The 20,585-nt window shown below is 51.6% G+C and overlaps 8 protein-coding genes across 8 annotated transcripts; 4 read left to right on the plus strand and 4 right to left on the minus strand.

Moving 5' to 3' along the window:
- Window positions 1–68: 68 nt before the first annotated feature.
- BO94DRAFT_533920 (mitochondrial pyruvate carrier family protein) lies at window positions 69–1,254 on the minus strand. Its single transcript, XM_025611425.1, has 4 exons — window positions 872–1,254; window positions 752–767; window positions 508–644; window positions 69–448 (listed from the first exon to the last, which is right to left on the minus strand). Exons 1-4 carry the CDS (start codon window positions 1,063–1,065, stop codon window positions 265–267), a joined length of 531 nt encoding a protein of 176 aa, XP_025468816.1. The 5' UTR covers window positions 1,066–1,254; the 3' UTR covers window positions 69–264.
- A 319-nt stretch (window positions 1,255–1,573) lies between these two features.
- Window positions 1,574–2,032, plus strand: BO94DRAFT_584449 (L51/S25/CI-B8 domain-containing protein; the record flags this gene model as incomplete). Its single annotated transcript, XM_025615629.1, has 4 exons — window positions 1,574–1,659; window positions 1,719–1,825; window positions 1,886–1,918; window positions 1,974–2,032. The coding sequence occupies 4 exons, from the start codon at window positions 1,574–1,576 to the stop codon at window positions 2,030–2,032; spliced, it is 285 nt and encodes a 94-aa protein (XP_025468817.1).
- A 110-nt stretch (window positions 2,033–2,142) lies between these two features.
- Window positions 2,143–3,269, minus strand: BO94DRAFT_533924 (DODA-type extradiol aromatic ring-opening family dioxygenase). Its single transcript, XM_025611426.1, has 4 exons — window positions 3,143–3,269; window positions 2,896–3,068; window positions 2,682–2,842; window positions 2,143–2,634 (listed from the first exon to the last, which is right to left on the minus strand). The coding sequence occupies exons 2-4, from the start codon at window positions 3,057–3,059 to the stop codon at window positions 2,168–2,170; spliced, it is 792 nt and encodes a 263-aa protein (XP_025468818.1). The 5' UTR covers window positions 3,060–3,068; window positions 3,143–3,269; the 3' UTR covers window positions 2,143–2,167.
- Window positions 3,270–4,161: 892 nt separating this feature from the next.
- BO94DRAFT_545191 (putative chitin synthase activator (Chs3)) lies at window positions 4,162–7,066 on the minus strand (the record flags this gene model as incomplete). Its single annotated transcript, XM_025613221.1, has 3 exons — window positions 4,162–4,295; window positions 4,351–6,648; window positions 6,700–7,066. 3 exons carry the CDS (start codon window positions 7,064–7,066, stop codon window positions 4,162–4,164), a joined length of 2,799 nt encoding a protein of 932 aa, XP_025468819.1.
- Window positions 7,067–9,715: 2,649 nt separating this feature from the next.
- BO94DRAFT_533928 (uncharacterized protein) lies at window positions 9,716–10,803 on the plus strand. Its single transcript, XM_025611427.1, has 3 exons — window positions 9,716–9,908; window positions 9,968–10,152; window positions 10,234–10,803. The coding sequence occupies exons 1-3, from the start codon at window positions 9,871–9,873 to the stop codon at window positions 10,359–10,361; spliced, it is 351 nt and encodes a 116-aa protein (XP_025468820.1). The 5' UTR covers window positions 9,716–9,870; the 3' UTR covers window positions 10,362–10,803.
- A 1,642-nt stretch (window positions 10,804–12,445) lies between these two features.
- BO94DRAFT_24984 (ankyrin repeat domain-containing protein) lies at window positions 12,446–13,373 on the minus strand. Its single transcript, XM_025606426.1, has one exon. It carries the CDS (start codon window positions 13,217–13,219, stop codon window positions 12,542–12,544), a length of 678 nt encoding a protein of 225 aa, XP_025468821.1. The 5' UTR covers window positions 13,220–13,373; the 3' UTR covers window positions 12,446–12,541.
- Window positions 13,374–13,712: 339 nt separating this feature from the next.
- BO94DRAFT_545194 (SNAP receptor SNC2) lies at window positions 13,713–15,277 on the plus strand (the record flags this gene model as incomplete). Its single annotated transcript, XM_025613222.1, has 5 exons — window positions 13,713–13,738; window positions 14,037–14,125; window positions 14,306–14,574; window positions 14,657–14,746; window positions 14,969–15,277. 5 exons carry the CDS (start codon window positions 13,713–13,715, stop codon window positions 15,275–15,277), a joined length of 783 nt encoding a protein of 260 aa, XP_025468822.1.
- A 1,280-nt stretch (window positions 15,278–16,557) lies between these two features.
- On the plus strand, window positions 16,558–19,756 carry argEF (bifunctional acetylglutamate kinase/N-acetyl-gamma-glutamyl-phosphate reductase; the record flags this gene model as incomplete). Its single annotated transcript, XM_025609882.1, has 4 exons — window positions 16,558–16,634; window positions 16,850–19,319; window positions 19,390–19,630; window positions 19,701–19,756. The coding sequence occupies exons 2-4, from the start codon at window positions 16,896–16,898 to the stop codon at window positions 19,754–19,756; spliced, it is 2,721 nt and encodes a 906-aa protein (XP_025468823.1). The 5' UTR covers window positions 16,558–16,634; window positions 16,850–16,895.
- Window positions 19,757–20,585: the final 829 nt, after the last annotated feature.

The following is a 20,585-nucleotide window of genomic DNA, read 5'->3' on the forward strand; positions in this document are numbered from 1 at the left end:
ACCATATGGCGGTGATAGACGCACAACAATATCTCGAACGTTACAATGTGCAAAGCACCTCCACGAATCTATGATGCCGACAAGCATTGGAAAAGTCGATGCAATTCAAAGTGGAATATGTACATATAAGTCAGAGTCGCCTCTAACCAATCTTAATCTCTTCAACGTGCTCTATGAGCCTACTCACCAATGCCAAATTTCAAGACAATCTATTGCCGCTGAGGCTGTTGTTTACACGATCCGTGTTCCAGATAACTTAATTGCTTAAGAAGACTTCTTGATAGCGGCCTCGGCTTGGGTAGCGACAGCCTTGGCCTGGTCGGCTACCTCATGTTCCATATCCTTCACGGCCTCGGTCGACGAGCCGTCCAGGCTACGGCGGTAGTTGAAGATACGGCCGACCTGGACAACACCGACACATCCAAGGAAGAAGTTGACGGCAGCGAGCCTAGCTTAGTCAGTTACACTTCCCTTCACGTTGCTGCAATCTGGGTCGGGGATGCGTACAGGTAGTTCTTGGGGGTGATGATCATGCACCAGCGGGTCCAAATGACACCAGTGGCCATCAGAGCACCATTTTGAGTAAGAGACAGTTTCTCGGCGGGACGGCTAAGGTCGGAGATACCGGCGATGACAAGGGCCCACTAGTTAAGTCAGTGGGAGGTCATCCAGATATAGTAGGAGGTTTATCGCAATCAAGGAGGAAATTTTGTCCGGATCACGGGCATCAGCAAGGTGTAAGATTTCGTACCTTCATAACAGGGGCCCTAGGGATCGTCAATGTTAGTATATAGATCGAGAAAAAAGCAAAAAGTTGAACAATAAAAGGGACTGGCATATATAGCAGCACATAGTTCGGACATAGACTCACCAGAAATGCACCGTCTTCACACCGACCGGGCTGTTCCATAGACGCTGGAAAGTGCTCTGTTGCTCAGCGGCCGCAGCATCGGAACTCTGGAAGCGAAAGCCCTGGCCACCAGGCCGACGGAAAGGGCCATATGCATTGCGGAAAGCAGCTCTGGAGTTCTGGAAAAAGCGAAGACCAATACGGGACGACGACATGGTGAATGAATGATAGGGCGCGGATGGAGCGCGACGGAGAATCAAGGACGGCGGTGAGACGGAAGAACGGAAAGAAATGGACAACGTTCGGTCCAATGGAGGGAAGAGGGGAGATGGTCAATAGACGCCGTACACAACAACAGCCACAGGCAACAAGCCAAGGGAATTTGAGCTTGGATTGAATCTTTGGGTGAAATGACGGAGAGAAGAGAGCGCCGGCGGGCCCCGAGGTCGGCCTTCCGTTGGGCTTGCGGCTCTTTTCCGGCTGAGGTAAGCGGTGACAATCACGCTTGCCCGGATTGGTCTGTACGGCTCTGAACCTCCAGCGGGAATCAATTCGTCGTCTCTCCCCCAGACTCCCTGTGATCAGCTTCCAGCTCGCCTTGTCGGTCCTTGCCCCTCCGTCGCCCCCCAATTGATACCCGGTGCTGAATCTCACGGGGCCAATTTGCCGTTGTCGACTTTCTTGCCATTCCCGGTCGTCCCGCTGTCACGATCATCCCCCACAATGTCGTCCAAGTACGCTTTTACCAAGGGTCTGAAGGAGCTGCGCTTCCTTTTCTGCCAGAGCTCCCAGGACAGCGCTGCTACTCGGTGAGTCCACATATATTTGGAGCGATACGAGTCCGGCAGAAATCGCTGACATTGCATAGCTCGTTCTTGCAGCGCGCATACCCGACCATGAAGAAGCACAACCCTTACACTCCCATCTTGATTCGCGAGGCAGCTGGTACTGTGCCTAGAGTCTACGCCAGATACGGTATGATATGAATGCACCATCTACAGAACCATGGCTTTGGTTTGGCTAATATATGCGCAGGTCTCGGCCAAGAGAAGCAGGCGGCTCTGTCCGGTAAGATTCTTGATCGGAAAACATGAACGCGCGACTGACTAAAAACGGTATCTAGGCCTGACGGACCAGCAGATCGAGGAGAAGATCACTCAATTGGTGAAGGAGTCGTCATAGCGATACTACCACGCGCCCGTATATGTTCATGCACCGCATTTCCAGTTGTCTACACTGTATCTATAGATGAATTGAAGACTCGTTCGCCGTCATAACTCCAGTCAATCTTACACGATTTTATTGCTTGGTTCTCGACTACAGAGAACTTGTACTGTTGGCGATGCTACCGAATCTATATTGCGCCCAGCTCATGCTTCCCTCCTTCAAGGTCCACAGTCTCCTTCCGACATCATCGCCCGCAGCTCCAGCTCCGATATGAATTGGAAGCAGGTGGTCGAACGATGGATGCGCCTGTCTAGCATCCGGCCGCTTCAGCAAGTCCGCCATGGCCTTTTCTCTCTCCGCCGGATCTTTTTTCGTGACGGCCTCCTTAAGAGCTTCGTCGAAGCTGACGGTGTACGGCAACGGCCGCGGGTCGCCCCAGGTAAATTGCATATCACGCAGATTATGCACTGCCATACCAGAGACAATGATCAGGATATTCTCATCGCGGAGTCTGGACACCGCCTGTCCGAGTCGGTAGTGCTGCATGGGGTCCTCCGACTTGAACAGAGATACCTGGACAACCGGAACATTGAGCGGGTTCGACTCAGGCTCAAAGGCTAGTGATGTCAGCGCCTCTCCAATTCATCTATCCGGTCAAACCTACCACACTTGAAACTCGCCCACACACCATGGTCAAGACCTCTCTTCACCCCCTCACCCTTGATCCCCGCCTGACTCAACGCATCAAGCACCTTGTTCGCAATCTCCCGACTCCCTACATTAGGGTACCTCTCCTTGTAATAATGACTGGGAAACCCATAAAAGCTAAACCACCGTCAGCCAACGACCACCCCAGAAAATCACCTCAAACAACATACTCATAAATCAAATCCGTAATCTCAGCCGTATTAACCTGCACCGTATCCGCACCCGCCTGCCAATGCGCCGAGAAAACCACCACCGCGCGCGGCTTCACCTTAGTGGTGATCTCCTTCCCAATCTCCCCCAACTTATGATACGCCGGATGCTCATGATCATACATGATATTCGGCTATACATCGTCAACACACCACACCCCATAACCACAACCCCATGTGAAGAACAGAGAACAGAGGAAAAACATACCCCACCATGACTCAAAAAATAAACCGGCGTTCTCTCCATCCCGACAACCTCTGCACCCAACTTAACTTTATCCGAAAGAGCCCTCGAAGCCGAAGACGTAGAAACCGCCTTCCGACCACCCGACGAGGCAAACAACCGTCTTAACCCGAACAGATTGGCGTTCGCGTCCGATTCACTTCCTAAATAACCCAACAGCGCAGCGATGACTATCGCAACAAGCAGCGCAATCACAGAAAGCACTGCCAGTGATGGTTTTCTTGTACTCTGGTGATGGTGCGTATTATCCTGGGTTGGCGGAATGGGGGAAGAAGACATAGATGTATATGTAGCTGAGGGAAGAGGGGAGGCGGAATCTTCCCGGTGGAGTTTAAGTACAAGGGTGTGTGTGCAGATTGGGCTTAGAGGAAGAGAAGGAGGAGGGAGGGGGGAAGGAAGCATGCATGGAAGGGTACGGAAGATCGATCCTTCGTGGCGGATATTCTTAATTTATTATGCAGGGTCAGTTGGATCGGATCTGAGGGATGATCTAGAATATTGTGCTGGTGGTGATGGGGGTGGTATTATGAGGCCGATATTGCCTTTTGTAATCAGAGACGATCCGATCGGGAAAGGGGGGGCTATCCGTCGGAAGTGCGGAATTGGGCCGCGGGCAGCTGAGGATTTGATTCGTCTGGGAATGATGGCGAGGGTATTGGTAAAGAATTTGTCAGTTTGATAAAAAGGTCATTATTAAGATATTATGAAACAGCATGGGGCATCATCCGGTGTCTAATCTAACCAAATCACGGTGGGAATCAAGACGGGTACAATCCAAAACGGCCAGACCAATTTCCTCCCAATGGCTTGCTTCCCAGGCAAGAAATGCATGCATCATAATCCAGCTCCAGCTCGTTAGTGGGTATAAACACTCGGCGGCGAGGAAGTGCACCGGCCGGCAGGTTCAAAAAGAGTATTAAACAGGTAGAAAGGAAACATAAGAACATCCCCCGAAATTTTGAACGTCCAAAAATCATGCTCATTCACATTATGACACAATCGCCCTCGTTCTGCTTTTGTTGATTGACAGCAGATCGGGAGAGTCGTGTCTTTTGCATCCGGGCGCCGCCCTGTTTAAGTTCCTCGAGACGCTCACGAGCTTTGGGAAATTGTTGCGCTGTATTGGAATGACATTAGCGACTGAATAGGCCTCTAGACGCAGGATAACTCACCAGCTGCCCGCCAATACCATCTCTTTGCATCGTCCAAATTGGCAGCTACGCCGATACCAACCTCAGTGAAATATCCCATTGCATATTCGGCTTTGGCAAGGCCGGCAGTCGCGGCTTTTCGCGCCCAGAGATATGCTTCCGTGTCACTCTGCTGGAGGATGCCCTCCGCGCCTGTAAGGTACCATCCACTGAGAGCAAGTTCACTTTGGTGCTCTCCTTGGGCTGCAGCATGGGTGTACCAGATGATGCTCTGCCGGGGATCGACAGGACATCCCATCAAGCCATGCTCATAGGCAGTGCCCAAACGATATTGTGAGAATTTGTACCCCAGCTCTGCAGCCTGGTGGAAAAGCTGGCTAGCGTAGGCCTCATCCTGAATGACAACATCATTGCTGCCCGCATTGGCATACATGAGGGCAAGCTCATGAAGAGCATGTGGGTTTTCGACATCAGCACGGTCCGCAGCGCGTTTTAACCACGAAATCCCTTCACGTGGGTTTTTTGACTGGCCGAGAAGTCCCTTGAACAAGATCATTCCCATCTTGTACATTGCCGGTGGGTCACCCAGGGATGCAGCGCGTTTGTACCACTGCACCGCCTTGAATGGATCACGTTTGGTGCCTCCACCTTCCTCCTGTCCTATTTCGCAGCATACAGCGACTCGATATGCAGATTGAGCATGGCCTTGCTTTGCAGCGGAATGGTATAGGCTGAAAGCCTCCTTGGGATCCACATTAAGACCCATCTGTCCTTGGCCGTAACAGTCCGCAAGAAAGAACTGCGCATCAGCATACCCACTGGAGGCCAACTTTTTGACTATCTTGTTACCGTCCATAATATACTTTTCACGGGCCTTCGCTTTAGTCTTCGGGTCCATTCGGCTGGCATCAACCAGGACCGTCGACGCCTCAACCAACTTCTGCGCAAATAAGAGCTGCGTCTTGTTATCTGACGGTCGACTTTTGGCTAGCTGCTGAAGGCGCTGAAGTTCTTGCTGAGTGACTGGTCCAGAAGGTGCTGGGTCGGCAGGAACGGCTTGTGGTGCAGCAGGGGGGGATGCTGAAGTGCTGACATTGTCATATTGTCGTACTGGGGCAGGTTTACTCCCCTGATCGTGGCCGGGGCGGAAAGGCACGGGATGATGAGGGAGTGCATCGGGATTATTCTGAGCATCCAGGGATTCTGGTTGGCTAGGCGGTTGTGCCTGCTCATGTACAGGCGCAGGTTGGTTGGCCCTGTAGGGACGAGGTGGCCCATTGCCCCGGGCAGGATTTTCTGGAGCGGAATAACTCTCCGGTGCAGGGTAACTCTCCGGGACAGGGTAGTTCTCTGGTACAGGAAAGTTGGCTGGAGCAGGATAGTTGGCTGGAGCGGAATAGTTCTCCGGAACAGAATAGCCGCTATAACTTTCGGGATATTGTGGCATCGTAGCGCCCCAGCTTCCTTGTCCTTGATGGTAGGGATCCTCGTAAGGGTTGGCGTGGTAAGCATATCCCGCATTGTCTTGTTGCTGTCCAGGATGGCCCGGTAGTCCCTCACTCGGTAGGTCGAACTGGAACCCTGCATTCGCAAACTGGTTTGGTACGGGTGCAGCCCTGGTATCAGTCGGTGACTGGGGATAGGGATCACCCGCCCCATGAGGGTTGAATGCGGTATATCCTCCGCGAGACGACGGTGGTGATTCAATGGGCGCTCTAGCCTTAGGCTGTTCTAAGCCGGGCAAACTCTCATCGATTACGCCCCCCTTTGCTGGATCAGGCATGGCATCGAAGTTAGGCATGTCGTGGTCACCAGCATGAACCGAATTATAATAGCTGTCCAACCATGCTTCAGTATCGAAATGCTCATGCTGGCCATGCTGCGGGGGAGAGTTAAGGTCTTGGTACGTTGACTGTCCAGGGTACAGCGGTTTGGACGGTGCAGGTGGCACTGCTGGGTTGACGGGCATCGTAGCACTTCGATTGACGTGTGGTACGGGTGGCGGGCCACTAGGATCGGTGTACGACCGGTCGTATCGATCGGATGAACCTGCACGAGGACGACCTGTACTAGCCGATCTCACAGGAGGTGTGGGATGGTTGCCTCTGCCGCGGCCAGGAGACCCAGGCCTAGGTTGCCGTCTGCCATGCGACGTATGCGGGCGGTCCGGAACCTGTGAAGGGGGTACGGGGCCACCGTTGAGGTTCATTGCAGCCATCCCACTCTCAATCCCTCTCGGTCCGCACGGATCCTTTACGGGGAACGATGGGAATGGGTTGTCAAATGCCATCTTGTCGGGAGAGTGCGGTCCACGAGCAGCTAAACAAGGTCAATAGCGCGTTCCGAAAGGGTAGTTTCGTTTATACTCACGCGGTCTCATACGATCCTGCATCGGAGGAGGTCTGTCCCCATATCCACGACGACCATCGTATCCCTGCGGCGGCGGGCGTCCCCGATATGCGTACCCTCGATCTTCCTTTGGGGGGCCATAGCCACCATGTGGAGGCCGTGGCGCGCCTCGCGGAGGGCCATATGACCTTGGGACCGCACTATCACCGGGATAACCATGCCGAGCATCCTGGGCAGCGTCGCCATATCCGTAATGTTGATTGTCGTATCCATAATCGTAATGTCCATTTTGCGGCGGGCCCTGGTAGCCCCCGCCTCGGGCGGGAGGGCGGGGCGCATAGTTTCGCACCGGGGGGGCTCTCTGCGCTGGATGCTGAGGGTATGCCATGACGCCAACAGTGATCTAGAAAATTGAACAAGGCGCCGGCCGGGATTGAGGCGAGTTTTGAACAAGCGAATGCGGATTCTTTGTCCGGTTGGAGGGCAGTAACAATCAGGTCACCAAGAACCAATGCTCAAAGGTCGTTTTCACTCTTTATTCACCAATAGGAGGTTAGCCCACGAGACACGGGTAGTTAAGACAGAAAATAGCTGCAAGATCCTAGCAGTAGTTAGGGGCGCGTGGCTTACTGGAAGCTAGGTCTGCAGACGAGCAACACCAGGTCCAAGTTTCAACAGTCCCGTACGAAATACGCAGCCATCCGACTCAAAAGAAAGACGTGCGCAAGAATTCCGTTTCCTGGCGAAAGGGAGAACAATGTTGTCAGCGGACAGAACCTGGGCGCAAAGGGCTGCAGGACGCCGAGAGCGCGATCGCAGGGCGAGGGCGCGAGACCGGCCCAACTCACCAGAACACGAGGGATAACGTTTTCCCCCGCCAGGAATGAAGGAATGCGGGACTGGACCAGACAAGAGGCCAATAAAGACGACAAAGGAAGGATGGTCTTTATGAGAGAATAAAGAGCGTGTGACCCCCGAGGGAGGAATTTTAGAACCGCGCCGAAGGTGGAGGTGGTGGAGGCGGACGGAGGTCAAGGTGATAAGTAATAGTAGTGTTTCGGTGGAGGTACGGAGTAAGTACTACTAGTAGTAGATATGTTGGACGTACTAGTAGTACTAAGTAGGTGGTGTACTTGTAGTGCTGAAGGTAGGTACCTGACTGGCGAAGCAGTCTGACTGGATGGCCGGGGCGGACTAAAAGGAGGGGGGGGAAAAGCCACCCGTGATTAAGTAGAAAGAGACAAGAAAGAAACGAGGAAGGGATTGATTGACCGCGATGAAACACTTTATGAATGCCTGATTCTTCCTCTGGCTCCTCGATCTATCTTTGTTTCTGATCAACCCGACTCACCTAGCGAATCCAAATAATAATGATTGTCGGTTGGCGCATCATCCACTTGGGATGCATGGCACTCTCCCTCCGGACCCTCACACTGGTCGGCAAGTGACTGAGTCTGACTGAGTCTGACTGACTTAGACTGACACTTGGGAACGGTTCTTCTGGGCTGACCCACGCCCGTCCCGCCGGGATACAGTCGCTGGTCAGAGTTAGATGTTTGGTGTCCACTTTGTCGCCGGTACAAAACGGATCTCCTCCTCCGTGCCGACCCCTTTCAGTCTAGCGGACCAGAGGCATCTGTGGCACCATGCACCGTCTAATCTGCTGTACCCGACTACACGACTGCTTCGGCCGCAGTGGATATCCCAGTCCACCTTCAGGTTCAGAAACCGTTGGAGTATGGAAGCCGCTTGGCGCGGCGCTACCCAGCGCACCCCCGGGACAATGACGTTCAATAACCACTAAATCCATCTACCCCTGAGACATCATACTCCCCAGATGCACATTCCGGATATCCCGGAACGCGATTCTTCGCCTATCACCAAGATACTGCCACAAGGTGTTATGGCTTCGACCATCAGGGGTTTGTGGTGATTGTGTTAATGGATAGGTATGCAGTTAATATTGAGGGACCCCTAGTCTACTCTTGCTCAAGTCAATGGATCAGACTGGACCCCAGCGCAATCTCCGTTCGAAACGCAGGGGCTGCGCGCCTCCCATTGGTCTCGCGAGTATATAGATGGGCCCCATGCGTCGAATCATAGTGGCGGATGGACACCCCGAGTCAAGTTACGACGAGTTATCAATCATAATGCTATCTTACATTATTACATAACCCCATCCCCAAGCACTAAGTAGCTACTATAGTACTAATTGAGCCTTATGGGGTAAGGAGTGCTCATGGTCCGACGCTAGTCTTGAGATAAGTAGGTTCATTGACCAAGTGCTCTTCTCACCATACTCCTAGCACTAAATTACCCCTGCCGCGTCGACATATCAGTCATGCCGCATTGAGAGATACCAATGTGGACCTAAGTACAGCAGATTGCCTTACTCCCAAACAGATGGAGTCCTGGGGTGAGTATGGGGCACTTCTCTTCGGGGGACATCGAATTTGGTAAAAATGCATATTTTTTCGACAAGGAAGATTTTTGCTACTATTATCTAGGACTTGACTAATGGGGCTTCCAAATAAGTTGATGATCAGCTGTACCTACTGTCAAAGTCTTATGAAAGTGGACTGCACATCTTTCGATAGAGCAATAGCCCTTCACCACCGGTTGAGAATTATTGTCGATACCCATGCATCAATGCGATTATAATTAGACACGTCCATGCCGAGCGGAGCGATGTCTTAGACATTCAGACGTCACAGGAACCATTCAGAGAACGAATACGGGATCTTGGCCGTTTTCTCCGAGGAGTCGCCCTTGGGAACTAGCCGCTGATTTGAGCAATAAGGATCCAAAGTAGCGCTGGTCTAGTGACATAGCCAGTGGAGCAAGAAGAACTTTTCCCTTTGGGTTCGGCAGCAAAAGGAAGCCAGCCCGAATGCCGGTTCGCTTTACTGATTGGTGGGCGGGCACAACGGCCACAACATGCGCCACTTGCACTAGCCTCCACTGCTGCGCCACACATTGATCGGCCCTGCCGAATCCCGTCTGCGCGATTACGATGATGTTGATGAGCTCCGGTTGATGAACAGACGCACCCACACGGACATACCCCGTGGATCTGAGACCTCAATAGCTTCACTGTATCCATTAGCAGAAGTTAGTTTATCTGCCTGACATCATTCCGCGACAGCCAATTCACAAGCAATCGTTGCCAGAAATCCGAACTCGCCTCTCATCATGTCTCGCGCAGGAACGTGGATGAAGATGCTGGGCTGGTACGGCGCTTCCACACCCCTCCTTTCGATGTGATCCTCCGGTTTCTAACGGATATTAGCGGCATTGTCATTTGTGTCGGTGGCCCAGCGTTCGTCCAATACATCCGTCCCACCGACGAGGAACTGTTCAAGCGATACAACCCCGATCTTCAAAAACGGAGTCTAGAGGAGGGCGATCGCCGAGCTCGGGACTTTGACGAATATGTCGGCAAGCTGAAACAATGGTCCAAGTCTGACAAGCATAGTGCGTTGCGATCCTTCCCTATCCGTTTTGTCTTTGGTACTCCATGATGAACAGCTAGACTAATGCCACAAAATCGTATAGTCTGGTTCGCAGCCCAGGAACAACAGGAGCAGAAGCGCTTGGAGGTCGAGGCAACCCGGAATCAGGCCAAGGAAGATGCCAAGGTACAACGCGAGGAGATGAGGAAGGAGTTGCTGGGCGAGAAATGAGTTGTCGCATTACGTCGGCCACGAGGGTATCGGTTCTCATTGGACCAAATGCGCCGATGCTATCTTCCTATCCTTCGATGCCTCCTTGATCGATAAGAGGATGTATGTGGACTATCGATCTCTGCGTCATCCCTGTATTTATACCCATTGCCTCTACTGGGGACATGTCCAAAAGCGTTGTGTGGAAAGCATTTGGCTCGCAATTATGTGGAGTTTCGGGGGATAAGGTCTATCCTGTATTATATATCAACGACTGAATGGAAATCTTCGCTTACATTCTACGATAGTACAGTGGCATGGAACCCGTGTTCATTATAGGACGCCCATCTAGAGGCTGGTAAATCACTGGGTGGCGAGGGGGGTGTGAAAATGCGTCAAGAGACATACGAACTGGTCAATCGAAATGGAATGTTCACGCGACTGGTATCTGCCTATTAAGCTGTACATGTTTACATATTTATGCTGTGTACGAATTGCACATAGGCTATAATGCCATACGATTCATGCAGATAGAATATGTAGTATTCTCTTAGTACTCCCCATCCAGACCCCGCGAAGGACGAATGTTTCTATAATTTGTATCCAATACCCGAGATTTGGTAACGGATCATGGTACGGGCATCGATGCCCAACTTCCCTATTTGGCACTCATTCGTGCTCGACAATGTCGAGTCCATTCGCCACTATGCTTCTCACCCATTGACCACCTTTTGTATAAACGGGCATTGATCACGCAAATTGAATAGATGGCTCGAATGATACTAACGCTCGCACGGCCCCCCTCAAGGGAGAGCAAGACTATGGAGGCTAGTTTCTATAATCCATGATAGTGATAACGATCTCAGAGTCCCCTTAGGCCATGCGAAACGTCCTCGGCGACTATTGGAGTCTCCTCCTCATGATTGCTAAACTGGTTAGCCTGTTCGGTAGGCATATATGTTACAATAGCAGTTCTCACTAGATTGAGATTCTCAAAAGAGTTTTGCATTCTTGCGGTGGAGATCTAAGGGATATAGAGATACAAGTAGGAGTTTGTGTGATCTAGTTAGAAGAGTAGATTTTCTCATTCACCATTAAGCATTTTGATCAATGTTATTTCTCTTAAGGCAGTCCGTTAATCGTGTCCGATACTATAATGAGTGATATAACAATGTACTACATAAGAGAATGTTGAAAGTATGATTGTCCCAGAATCCTAAGCACCAGGAAGGAAACCCACATAACCATCATATCCATTCGAGTAGCTTCGCTTCTTCTTCATCCCCCAGGCCTCCTTCATCCATAGGGAACTCTTGTTCAAGTGTATCGCGGCCCAGAAACAGTACGGGATTCCATGTGTCTTTTGAGCAGCTTCATCTTTTCCGGGTAATCTGAACACCGCTGATCGTTATCGATAGGGTGCGAAAATGGATTGGCACCTGCTTCAAGAAGGCACTTCAATATCGTCTTGCTTCCATACATGACAGCATACGCCAAAGGGGTGTGACCGTCATTATCTGTCATGTCTGGATCCACGTCGTCTCTAGAAAGCAGCAGCTTTACTACCTTCGGCTCCCACCCAATTACAGCCATATGTAAAGGCGTCCGGCCCATTGTATCTCGTGATCTCGGACTGGCACCTGCTTTAAGGTGTTTTGATATAGTCTTGTTCCCCACCCAGGCAGCATGCGCCAAAAGGGTAAGGCCGTTGTTATCCACCACGTCTGGATCCACATCTTCACTAGAGAGCAGCAGCTTAACCACTTCCAAATTATAGCCCAGTGGAGCAGCCAAATATAAAGGTGTCTGACCATTTGTATCTCGTAAACATGGATTGGCACCTGCTTCAAGAAAATATCTTACTATATTCTTGTGTCCACACTGGGCAGCATATGCTAAAGGGGTGAGACCATCATTCTGCACCACATCCAGATCCATATCTTTTCTGGAAAGTAGTAGTTTTACTATCTCCAGATTACCCAGGGTTGCAGCCAGATGTAAAGGAGTCATGCCATTTATATCTTGCAAATGTGGGTTAGCACCTCTATCAAGAAGGCTCTCCACCACATCCTTGAGCCCATTCCGTATAGCATATGCCAAAGCGGTGAGGTTTGTCGGGGTGTCCGTTAAGTCTATGTCCACCTTGTCGCTAGAGAGAAGCAGCTTTCTTATCTCTGGGACATTTTACAATAGCGAAACCATCAGTGGGTACGACCGAAACGATCCCGAGTGTTCAAATTAACACCAGCCACGCCCATCAGCAGGCTAACAGAACTTGTACATTTATTGCATGTGGCATGCATCAAAGGTGTCAGCCCGTTTCCGTCCTCTAAATTCACATCAACTCCCCTAGTCATAAGAAGTAACTTGGTCACCTCTAACTCACCCTTCCTTACTGCAGTAGAAAGTGGTATTCGACCGAGGCCGTCCATGAGATTCACCTGAACGCCGTCTGCTGCAAGAAGAAGCTGCACTACTCCTTTATGTCCAAGGTCTACTGCCTCCGTCAGAGCTGTCGAGCGGCTATGGCCGTTTTGAGAGTTGATATCAATGCCATCTATTCCCAGCAAAAGGGCTACCATGCCTTCCTGTCCACATATGGCAGCATGCCAAAGCGCCGACCCATCGCAATAATCGTCCTTGGCATTGATATCACACCCCGCGTTTAGCATCCTCATAGCAGTAGTTATGACTCCATGTTTTACTGCCCAAATGAGTGCTGAGCTCTTGCCAAACTTGACGTTGTGCTCATAAAGATACTCATTCAGGTCTTGATAGCATTGGCGGCTAGTACGAGCCAGACTGTTGATATCCCTCTCGCACTCCGCTGCACCTGCAATCAAGAGACGGAGCTCTGGTGACAGGCTTAAAAGTGACATGACCTCGAAGGAGTAAGCTCGCTGACAGGTATCGGTTATGGGATGACTGCTTGGTCCTAGTTAATTGTTTCGCACCGGAATTTGGATTGCAGTACAGCTTAGCAGTGAGCGGCCGTAGATATATAATTGGTGCTTGGCAGTCAATTGCTATGCCACTTGTAGTCTGTGAGGATTGGCGTGTTGTGAATTGAGAATGCCTCTACCTGTTGAAGGTTGCCGGCACCCGTTGGTGGCGAATTGCGAAAACAGAGTTATTCCATTTGAGAACGCGTATATCGGTGGCCAGGAGTTGTCGAAAGGCGTTGAGGATGATATCACTCGATTTTGACTTTTATGATTCCATAATGAAGATGGAGGGGCAGGGCGATGGGATCATAGATATACAAATCAGAAACAAAGGCGAACTCATGAACGAGCTTCTACAGCGAATAAAAAACCGTATATTTACAGACAATCTCCTGGTTCATGTATTGTCCATAGTCGAGAATAAACAATGGTCTTTGAAGAAGGCTGGAGACGGTATGAAGTAGAGGAAGGTTACTTGAAGGAACCCTTGCTGTCAATGTCAGCCTCCTTCATATTATTACATCAGAGAGGAGAGGGCCCACAGTCCAGACTCATTGAGAGGGGAAATCCCCACGTGAAGCTTGTGGCGGAGGGCGCAGCATATCCGCCGCACAGCCACATTGGCCCGGCATGTTTCTCAAGCAACGCATAATTTGGGTGGGCAGGCAATTGACAATGATACCTCTGACCGTGGTGCCCAATAAGCGGCAATAAGCGGACAACTGGTGTTTCTATTTCTGTTACCGTCCAGTGTGCGTGGATATCCTCCGTACTTCACTACTGCACCTGGTACATACACAGGCTCTATTGACAGCTGTAGATCCCCCATTTCCATTCCAGGTAGGTCAATGGTTCTACTCCGTACAGGGTCTCTTTCCTCCTTCTGATGTACACAGGAGTTGGATCACAGCAAAGTAGCATCCTAAACGGCCAGCCATCTCTTTGTTTTGATTCTAGTCGCTCAGCCGATCGTGATTCAGCACTAAAATAGCTGCCTGCCGGGACTGTCTTTCCCAATAGACTACGGATCACGTGCACCGCCCCGACCGAACCGAAACGCCTGTAATCTCCAGAAGGCGGGCGGCGATTCATCACACCTTGTCAGCTTCCCTCCAACAACGCATCCTACTTTCCCTCCTGCATTCCATCATCCCGCCACCTTCCAGCCGCACTCCGACCCTACTCCTTCTCGCTTTTCACCGCACTCCCAGCCGTCGAGTCTGTCGTTGCGATTTCCCGCCTCATCCCCTACGAAAAGGAACAGGCAACAGCCCGTCACCTCCAGCTCGGTAGTCTGGTGACTTGCCAGGTCCTACAACCCGAATAACGAATACACGGAGTCCGTCGCGCACTACTATCATGTCCGAGCAGCCTTACGATCCCTACATCCCCTCTGGATCCAACGGGGCCAGTGCCAGTGCTGCGCAGAATGGCGACCCCAGGACAAGGGAAATCGACAAAGTAAGTGGCCGATACGCCTCGCTGCCAACTTCATTGTACCACCAGGTTGTATCGCCCAAGTTGCATTGGAGGTGACGCACTTCGGTGCTCTCCTGGGGGCTTCTTTTTCGATTTCATCTGGATATGAGGGCACCCCAGGGCTTGGGGATGTTATTTGGCTTATATTTATGGTGATATGTGTCGCAAAGTTCTAACTAACGCCTTGTCTCTCTCTTTCACTAGAAAATCCAAGAAACGGTCGATACAATGCGCTCAAACATCTTCAAAGTTTCGGAACGTGGTGAACGTCTAGACTCTCTTCAAGATAAGACGGACAATCTGGCCACATCAGCCCAGGGATTCCGCAGAGGCGCCAACCGCGTGCGGAAGCAAATGTGGTGGAAGGACATGAAGATGCGCGTGTGCCTGATTGTCTGTATCATTATTCTGCTTGTAGTGATTATCGTTCCTACGGGTAAGATCTGCGCTCTCCCCCCAGAACATTGCGACTCTGTAAAAGGTCCCGAAGGCGCTAACATATCCTCCTTCTAGTTGTCAAACTCAAAAATTAATGATTATCTTGGGAATGGATGACGTTTTGCTTTCACCTGGCCCTGGTTTATCTGTGTTGAGACCGTGAAGCCTTTGTTTCCAGCTATTAATACCTCCTGCTTTTTTCTCGGGCGTCAACCTACTCGTTCTCACGAATAAAGTATTGTTGTCTCTCTACGCCATTGACGCTATGTGCCGATTTGGGGATTGAGGCTATGCCACATGATTCCATCGACGGTGAAGATGTAAATGATACTCCGGTGCTTCCTTGTGTTCAACTATGAGTGCTGTTTGCTGGTTTGGTTTCCTATGTTTGCTTTGTTTCTTATGTGTTTCCTTTGTGTCTTTCTTTAGCCTTTAATGGACTCACTTTCAACCACACTCAAGCCTTATACCGGTTACCCGGCTCGTATGTTGAGAGTACATTTACTTTTGTATAAAGAGACGTGTTCAGAAGAAGGATTATGGCAATCATATGCCAAGCACACTTGGGTTGGGTCTCTTATGATGGACCCGAGCGGTAGGCAAATCTCCACCCCACGCAGACTGGAAGCGGTGGGATGCTGAGGAGATGAGGAGATGAGATGTGGACCGCGTTAATATCGAATCTGGACAACCAGGGTAACGTGTCAGGTAAGGAGAGGATCAGATAACGAAGGGGGGGGGGTCCATCTGCACTCAGCACTGACGGCTTTGACACCTGTGGTCTGAGTCGCAATGGAGCACGACTCCAGCGACTCGGGAGCGCGACAAGCTGTCATTCGCTGGCGACCTGGCTCTCGGCAGTTAGCGAGATCAGATAACGAGCGCCAGGAGTTATTATTGAATGATGGAAATTGATTAGAGAGGATCAAAGAGGATCGACGGGGTCCATTGCTTGGTTTTCATTACGTGTGTAGACGCGAAAAGGGAAGCCAGTCGAGATGGGAGCAAGTAAAGCAACCGAGGAAACCGAGGAAACCGCGAAACTAGAATGGGCCCGGCTTGAATAATGTGGTGAGTCATGCCCGTGTCAGTGTTCGATACCCGGCTCCGAAAGTCGCAGCCAAGCCAGCGTTACTTCGGGCACTTGTGCGGACTGGCATTTATCCCTCAAGTCGACGTTTCCAGCTGGAACCTGCGCAATTTATCTCAGTGGTCGGTTCAATTCGCTCAACTACGGTGGCAGCCGGCTTGGGTTCCCTTGCAAGCAGCCTAAAAACGAGGCGGGTGTGGGAGCATGGGAGGTATAATAATTGCGACCGACCACCTCTGTAGTAGGTAGTAGTTAGTAGTAGTATCTACTAGTAGTCGAGTTCACGGCCGAAAAGCCCACACGCAAGAAGGGCGATTGCGGCCAGTCATTGGGTCGGAGCTAGTGAGTAATAATTCCTTCCCCCCCCCCCCCCCAAAGAAGGACGTCCGCTCCGAGGAGTGGCCGATAATAATCAATCTGGACGATCAAACTCTTTGGGGGTTGCGGCAAATTCCCTGATGAACCCGCACCACCTCCGCACAACCTTTTTTCCCTCCTCCTCCTTGTCACTCCTCTCCTCACCTACTTAACGCCTCTAACAGCGCCTCACCCTCCAGATCTCCCCCCTCGACCTTCTGCCCGACTACGCCCCAAAGCTGCCGCATGCTGGCTGGCAATATGTTCTCCCTTCGCACCGCCGTGCGGAGAGCTTCCACCAGCAAGCCCCTCCGCGCGTTCTCCGCACAGCATGCCGTTTCTTCTGCCAGACTCGGCTCTGCCCGTCACTCCCTGAAGGCTTCCGCCGTCCCCTTGTTGCAGGGTCGCCACTACTCCCGGGCCACTGACCCCCAGCTTTCCTCCACCCGGTCTACCGTTGTCCAGCTGCTGAGCAACATCGGTTCCAAGCGCGAGGTGCAGCAGTATCTTTCCCATTTCACCTCCGTTTCCTCCCAGCAGTTCGCTGTCATCAAGGTCGGCGGTGCCATCATCACGGAACACCTCCAGACTCTCTCCTCCGCCCTTGCCTTCCTGAACCATGTTGGCCTCTATCCGATCGTCGTCCATGGCGCTGGTCCTCAGCTCAATCGCATGCTGGAGGACGCCGGTGTGGAGCCTCAATTCGAAGACGGAATCCGAGTCACCGATGGAAAGACACTGGCTCTGGCCAGGAAGCTTTTCCTGGAGGAGAACCTTAAGCTGATCGAGGAGTTGGAGCGCATGGGTGTGAGGGCGCGTCCTCTGAACGCGGGTGTCTTCACCGCCGATTACCTTGACAAGGACAAGTATAACCTGGTTGGCAAGATCAATGGCGTGAACAAGAAGCCAATTGAGTCTGCTATTGAAGCTGGCTGCCTCCCTATCCTTACTTCCATGGCGGAGACTCCTGATGGCCAGGTTCTCAATGTCAACGCTGATGTTGCTGCTGGTGAGCTGGCGCGTGCGCTCCAGCCGCTCAAGATCGTCTACCTTGCCGAAAAGGGTGGCTTGTTCAACGGCGACACCGGCGAGAAGATCTCTGCCATCAACCTCGACGAGGAGTACGACCACCTGATGACTCAGTGGTGGGTGCGTCACGGTACTCGTTTGAAGATCAAGGAGATGAAGGATCTGCTCAGCGATCTTCCTCGTACCTCCAGCGTTGCTATCATCCACCCGGCCGATCTGCAGAAGGAACTCTTCACCGACTCGGGAGCTGGTACTTTGATCCGCAGAGGCAACAAGGTCCACACCAAGACTTCTTTCTCCGAGTTTGAAGATCTGGACAAGCTCAAGGAGGTCCTGGTTCGTGATCGCGAGGGCCTGGATGCTCGCGCCACTGTTGACCGTTATGTTGAGGGCTTGAAGGAGCGTGATTTCAAGGTCTACTACGATGAGCCCATGGAAGCGCTGGCCGTTGTCTTGCCCCCTCAGCAGGATGCTACTTCTCCCTTGGCTCACCTGGCTACCTTCACCATCACCAAGTCCGGATGGTTGACGAACGTTGCTGACAACGTCTTTGCTTCCATCAAGAAGGACTACCCCAAGCTCGTCTGGACAGTCAAGGAGGATGATGAGAACCTCACCTGGTTCTTTGACAAGGCTGATGGCAGCCTCAGCCGTGACGGAGAGGTCCTCTTCTGGTACGGTATCGAGAGCGGCGAGGAGGTGAAGCAGCTGGTCCAGGAGTTCAACCAGCACGGTCGCCAGATGTTTGGAGATATCAACCTGGAGTCCAGGCTGCACCGCGCCGCCCAAGCGGCCACCAACATTGGCAAGGGATTCGGCGCTAGCGGTGCTTCTGCTGAGCAGAAGCGTGCCTTCTCCTCTACGAGCAATGCTCTGCGGGCTGCTCGTTCAGCACGTCCGATGGTTCCTGTGAGATCTGTTAGGACCTACGCCACGACGAACCCTAACCCGCCCCTGGGTGAGAAGAACATGTCCAATGCCCGCCCCTCTAAGGTTGCTCTCATTGGAGCCCGTGGCTATACTGGCCAGGCTCTGATCAACCTGATTAACGCCCACCCTCACATGGATCTGCGCCACGTCTCATCGCGCGAGCTGGTTGGCAAGAAGTTGCAGGGCTATGACAAGCGTGAGATCATCTATGAGAACCTCAGCCCCGATGATGTTAAGCGCATGTCCGCGAACGGAGATGTGGACTGCTGGGTCATGGCTCTGCCCAATGGTGTTTGCAAGCCATTCGTTGATGCCGTCGACCAGGGTTCCGAGACGGGTAACGTCATCGTTGACCTGAGTGCCGATTACCGGTTCGACAGCAAGTGGACTTACGGTCTTCCTGAGTTGGTCAGCCGTTCCAAGATCGCCCAGGCCACCCGTATCGCCAACCCTGGATGCTACGCCACCGCCGCTCAGATCGGAATTGCTCCTCTTGTCCCGTTCCTCGGCGGTCAGCCCACCGTCTTCGGTGTTTCGGGATATTCTGGAGCTGGCACTAAGCCAAGCCCCAAGAACGACGTGGACAACCTTACCAACAACATCATCCCCTACAGCCTGACTGATCATATCCACGAGAAGGAGATCAGCGCACAGCTTGGCACCAGCGTTGCGTTCATTCCCCACGTTGCTGTCTGGTTCCAGGGCATCCATGTATGTTCCGATCCTCCTTGATCTTTGCTCTATCGCATTTCGTCCTCAGTCGAGACTGACTTTTGTTTAGCACACCATCAGCATTCCCCTGAAGGAGGAGATGAGCTCTCGCGACATTCGCAACATCTACCAGGACCGTTACGCTGGTGAGAAGCTTGTGAAGATCGTTGGCGAGCCTCCCTCCGTCAAGGCCATCGCTGGCCGCCATGGCGTTGAGGTCGGTGGCTTTGCCGTCCACTCCAGTGGCAAGCGCGTCGTCGTGTGTGCTACCATTGACAACCTGCTCAAGGGTGCCGCCACCCAGTGCCTGCGTGAGTACCACAGTTTAACTGTTCTCCTTGAGTTCAACAGATGGAATAACAGCTAACATGATTGCTACAGAGAACATGAACCTTGCCCTTGGCTACGGCGAATACCAGGGCATCCCCCTTGACTAGGTGTCTCCTATCTGTTAAATACGCCTCATGTAACATTGATCTGGTCCGAGGGTAGGTATAGAATTCATCTAATCCGGGACATTCATTTTTTTGGGAATCGAGAAAAAAACAATTTTTCGTGTCTAGTTTCTGGTTTGCTCTTTCTCGCATGTCTCATACCCCACGTGCATCTTCCTGGGTTGCTATGGGTTGGAGATAATTGTAGGACTCTTTACCTCTTTCTTCATCTGCCATAGTCAACTTAATTTCCTTCTGCCCATTTTTCTCCTTTCTCTGTTCCTTCGTTTTAATAGAGTCCTGACCTCCCTGGTTGTCTTGTGTCGTCTTTCCTAGTCTCAATGGGCACTGAAAAGCAAATCCTCTGTCTGTGTGGTGTCTCTGTGGTCTTATCGGCGCTGGTGCAGTACAGCAATATAGAAGGGAAACGGAAAAGCTCAGTCTGATCTTATAGTAATCATTCAATTCTCGTCGCAGCAGACGCTCACTTGGATACTGCTGTTCGTTGCTCAGAGAGTCTGGCACGTAAGCAACTGTCCCACTCAGTAAATCGAAGAAAAATGACGTGCAAGTGCCATAGTATTCAGGAGAATAGCCAGTGAGATCCTGTTCCCTTCCACTCCTGTCCTGCTCACAACTAGCGAAGGAAGTTCCAGCTCGAGTGTCCTACTCTGATGTATGTATACTCACTTGCTCACTCCCGACTGATTCCACCCATGCCTCCGTTCCTTCCACACTCACAAACTCCACCTACACTCTCACTTACTATCCTACAGTATACTATCAATTCACTAACAGTGTGAAATTCTAACGTCTGCATTCTCCTTAGACT

This window comes from Aspergillus sclerotioniger, assembly GCF_003184525.1.
Source record: "Aspergillus sclerotioniger CBS 115572 chromosome Unknown BO94scaffold_10, whole genome shotgun sequence".
NCBI classification, from domain to species: domain Eukaryota; kingdom Fungi; phylum Ascomycota; class Eurotiomycetes; order Eurotiales; family Aspergillaceae; genus Aspergillus; species Aspergillus sclerotioniger.

Bases quoted from the DNA above. Each gene is read 5' to 3' on its own strand.
- BO94DRAFT_24984 (XM_025606426.1), bottom strand. From the start codon at position 13,219: ATGTCACTTTTAAGCCTGTCACCAGAGCTCCGTCTCTTGATTGCAGGT.
- BO94DRAFT_533924 (XM_025611426.1), bottom strand. From the start codon at position 3,059: ATGTATGATCATGAGCATCCGGCGTATCATAAGTTGGGGGAGATTGGG. The intron at 2,843-2,895 runs GTATGTTGTTTG...ACGGTGGTTTAG, and splicing joins ATTACGGATTTGATTTATGA to CTTTTATGGGTTTCCCAGTC. The intron at 2,635-2,681 runs GTAGGTTTGACC...TGACATCACTAG, and splicing joins GTGGGCGAGTTTCAAGTGTG to CCTTTGAGCCTGAGTCGAAC.
- BO94DRAFT_533920 (XM_025611425.1), bottom strand. From the start codon at position 1,065: ATGTCGTCGTCCCGTATTGGTCTTCGCTTTTTCCAGAACTCCAGAGCT. The intron at 449-507 runs GTACGCATCCCC...TGACTAAGCTAG, and splicing joins ATCACCCCCAAGAACTACCT to GCTCGCTGCCGTCAACTTCT.
- BO94DRAFT_533928 (XM_025611427.1), top strand. From the start codon at position 9,871: ATGTCTCGCGCAGGAACGTGGATGAAGATGCTGGGCTG. The intron at 9,909-9,967 runs GTACGGCGCTTC...AACGGATATTAG, and splicing joins TGGATGAAGATGCTGGGCTG to CGGCATTGTCATTTGTGTCG. The intron at 10,153-10,233 runs GTGCGTTGCGAT...AAAATCGTATAG, and splicing joins GTCCAAGTCTGACAAGCATA to TCTGGTTCGCAGCCCAGGAA.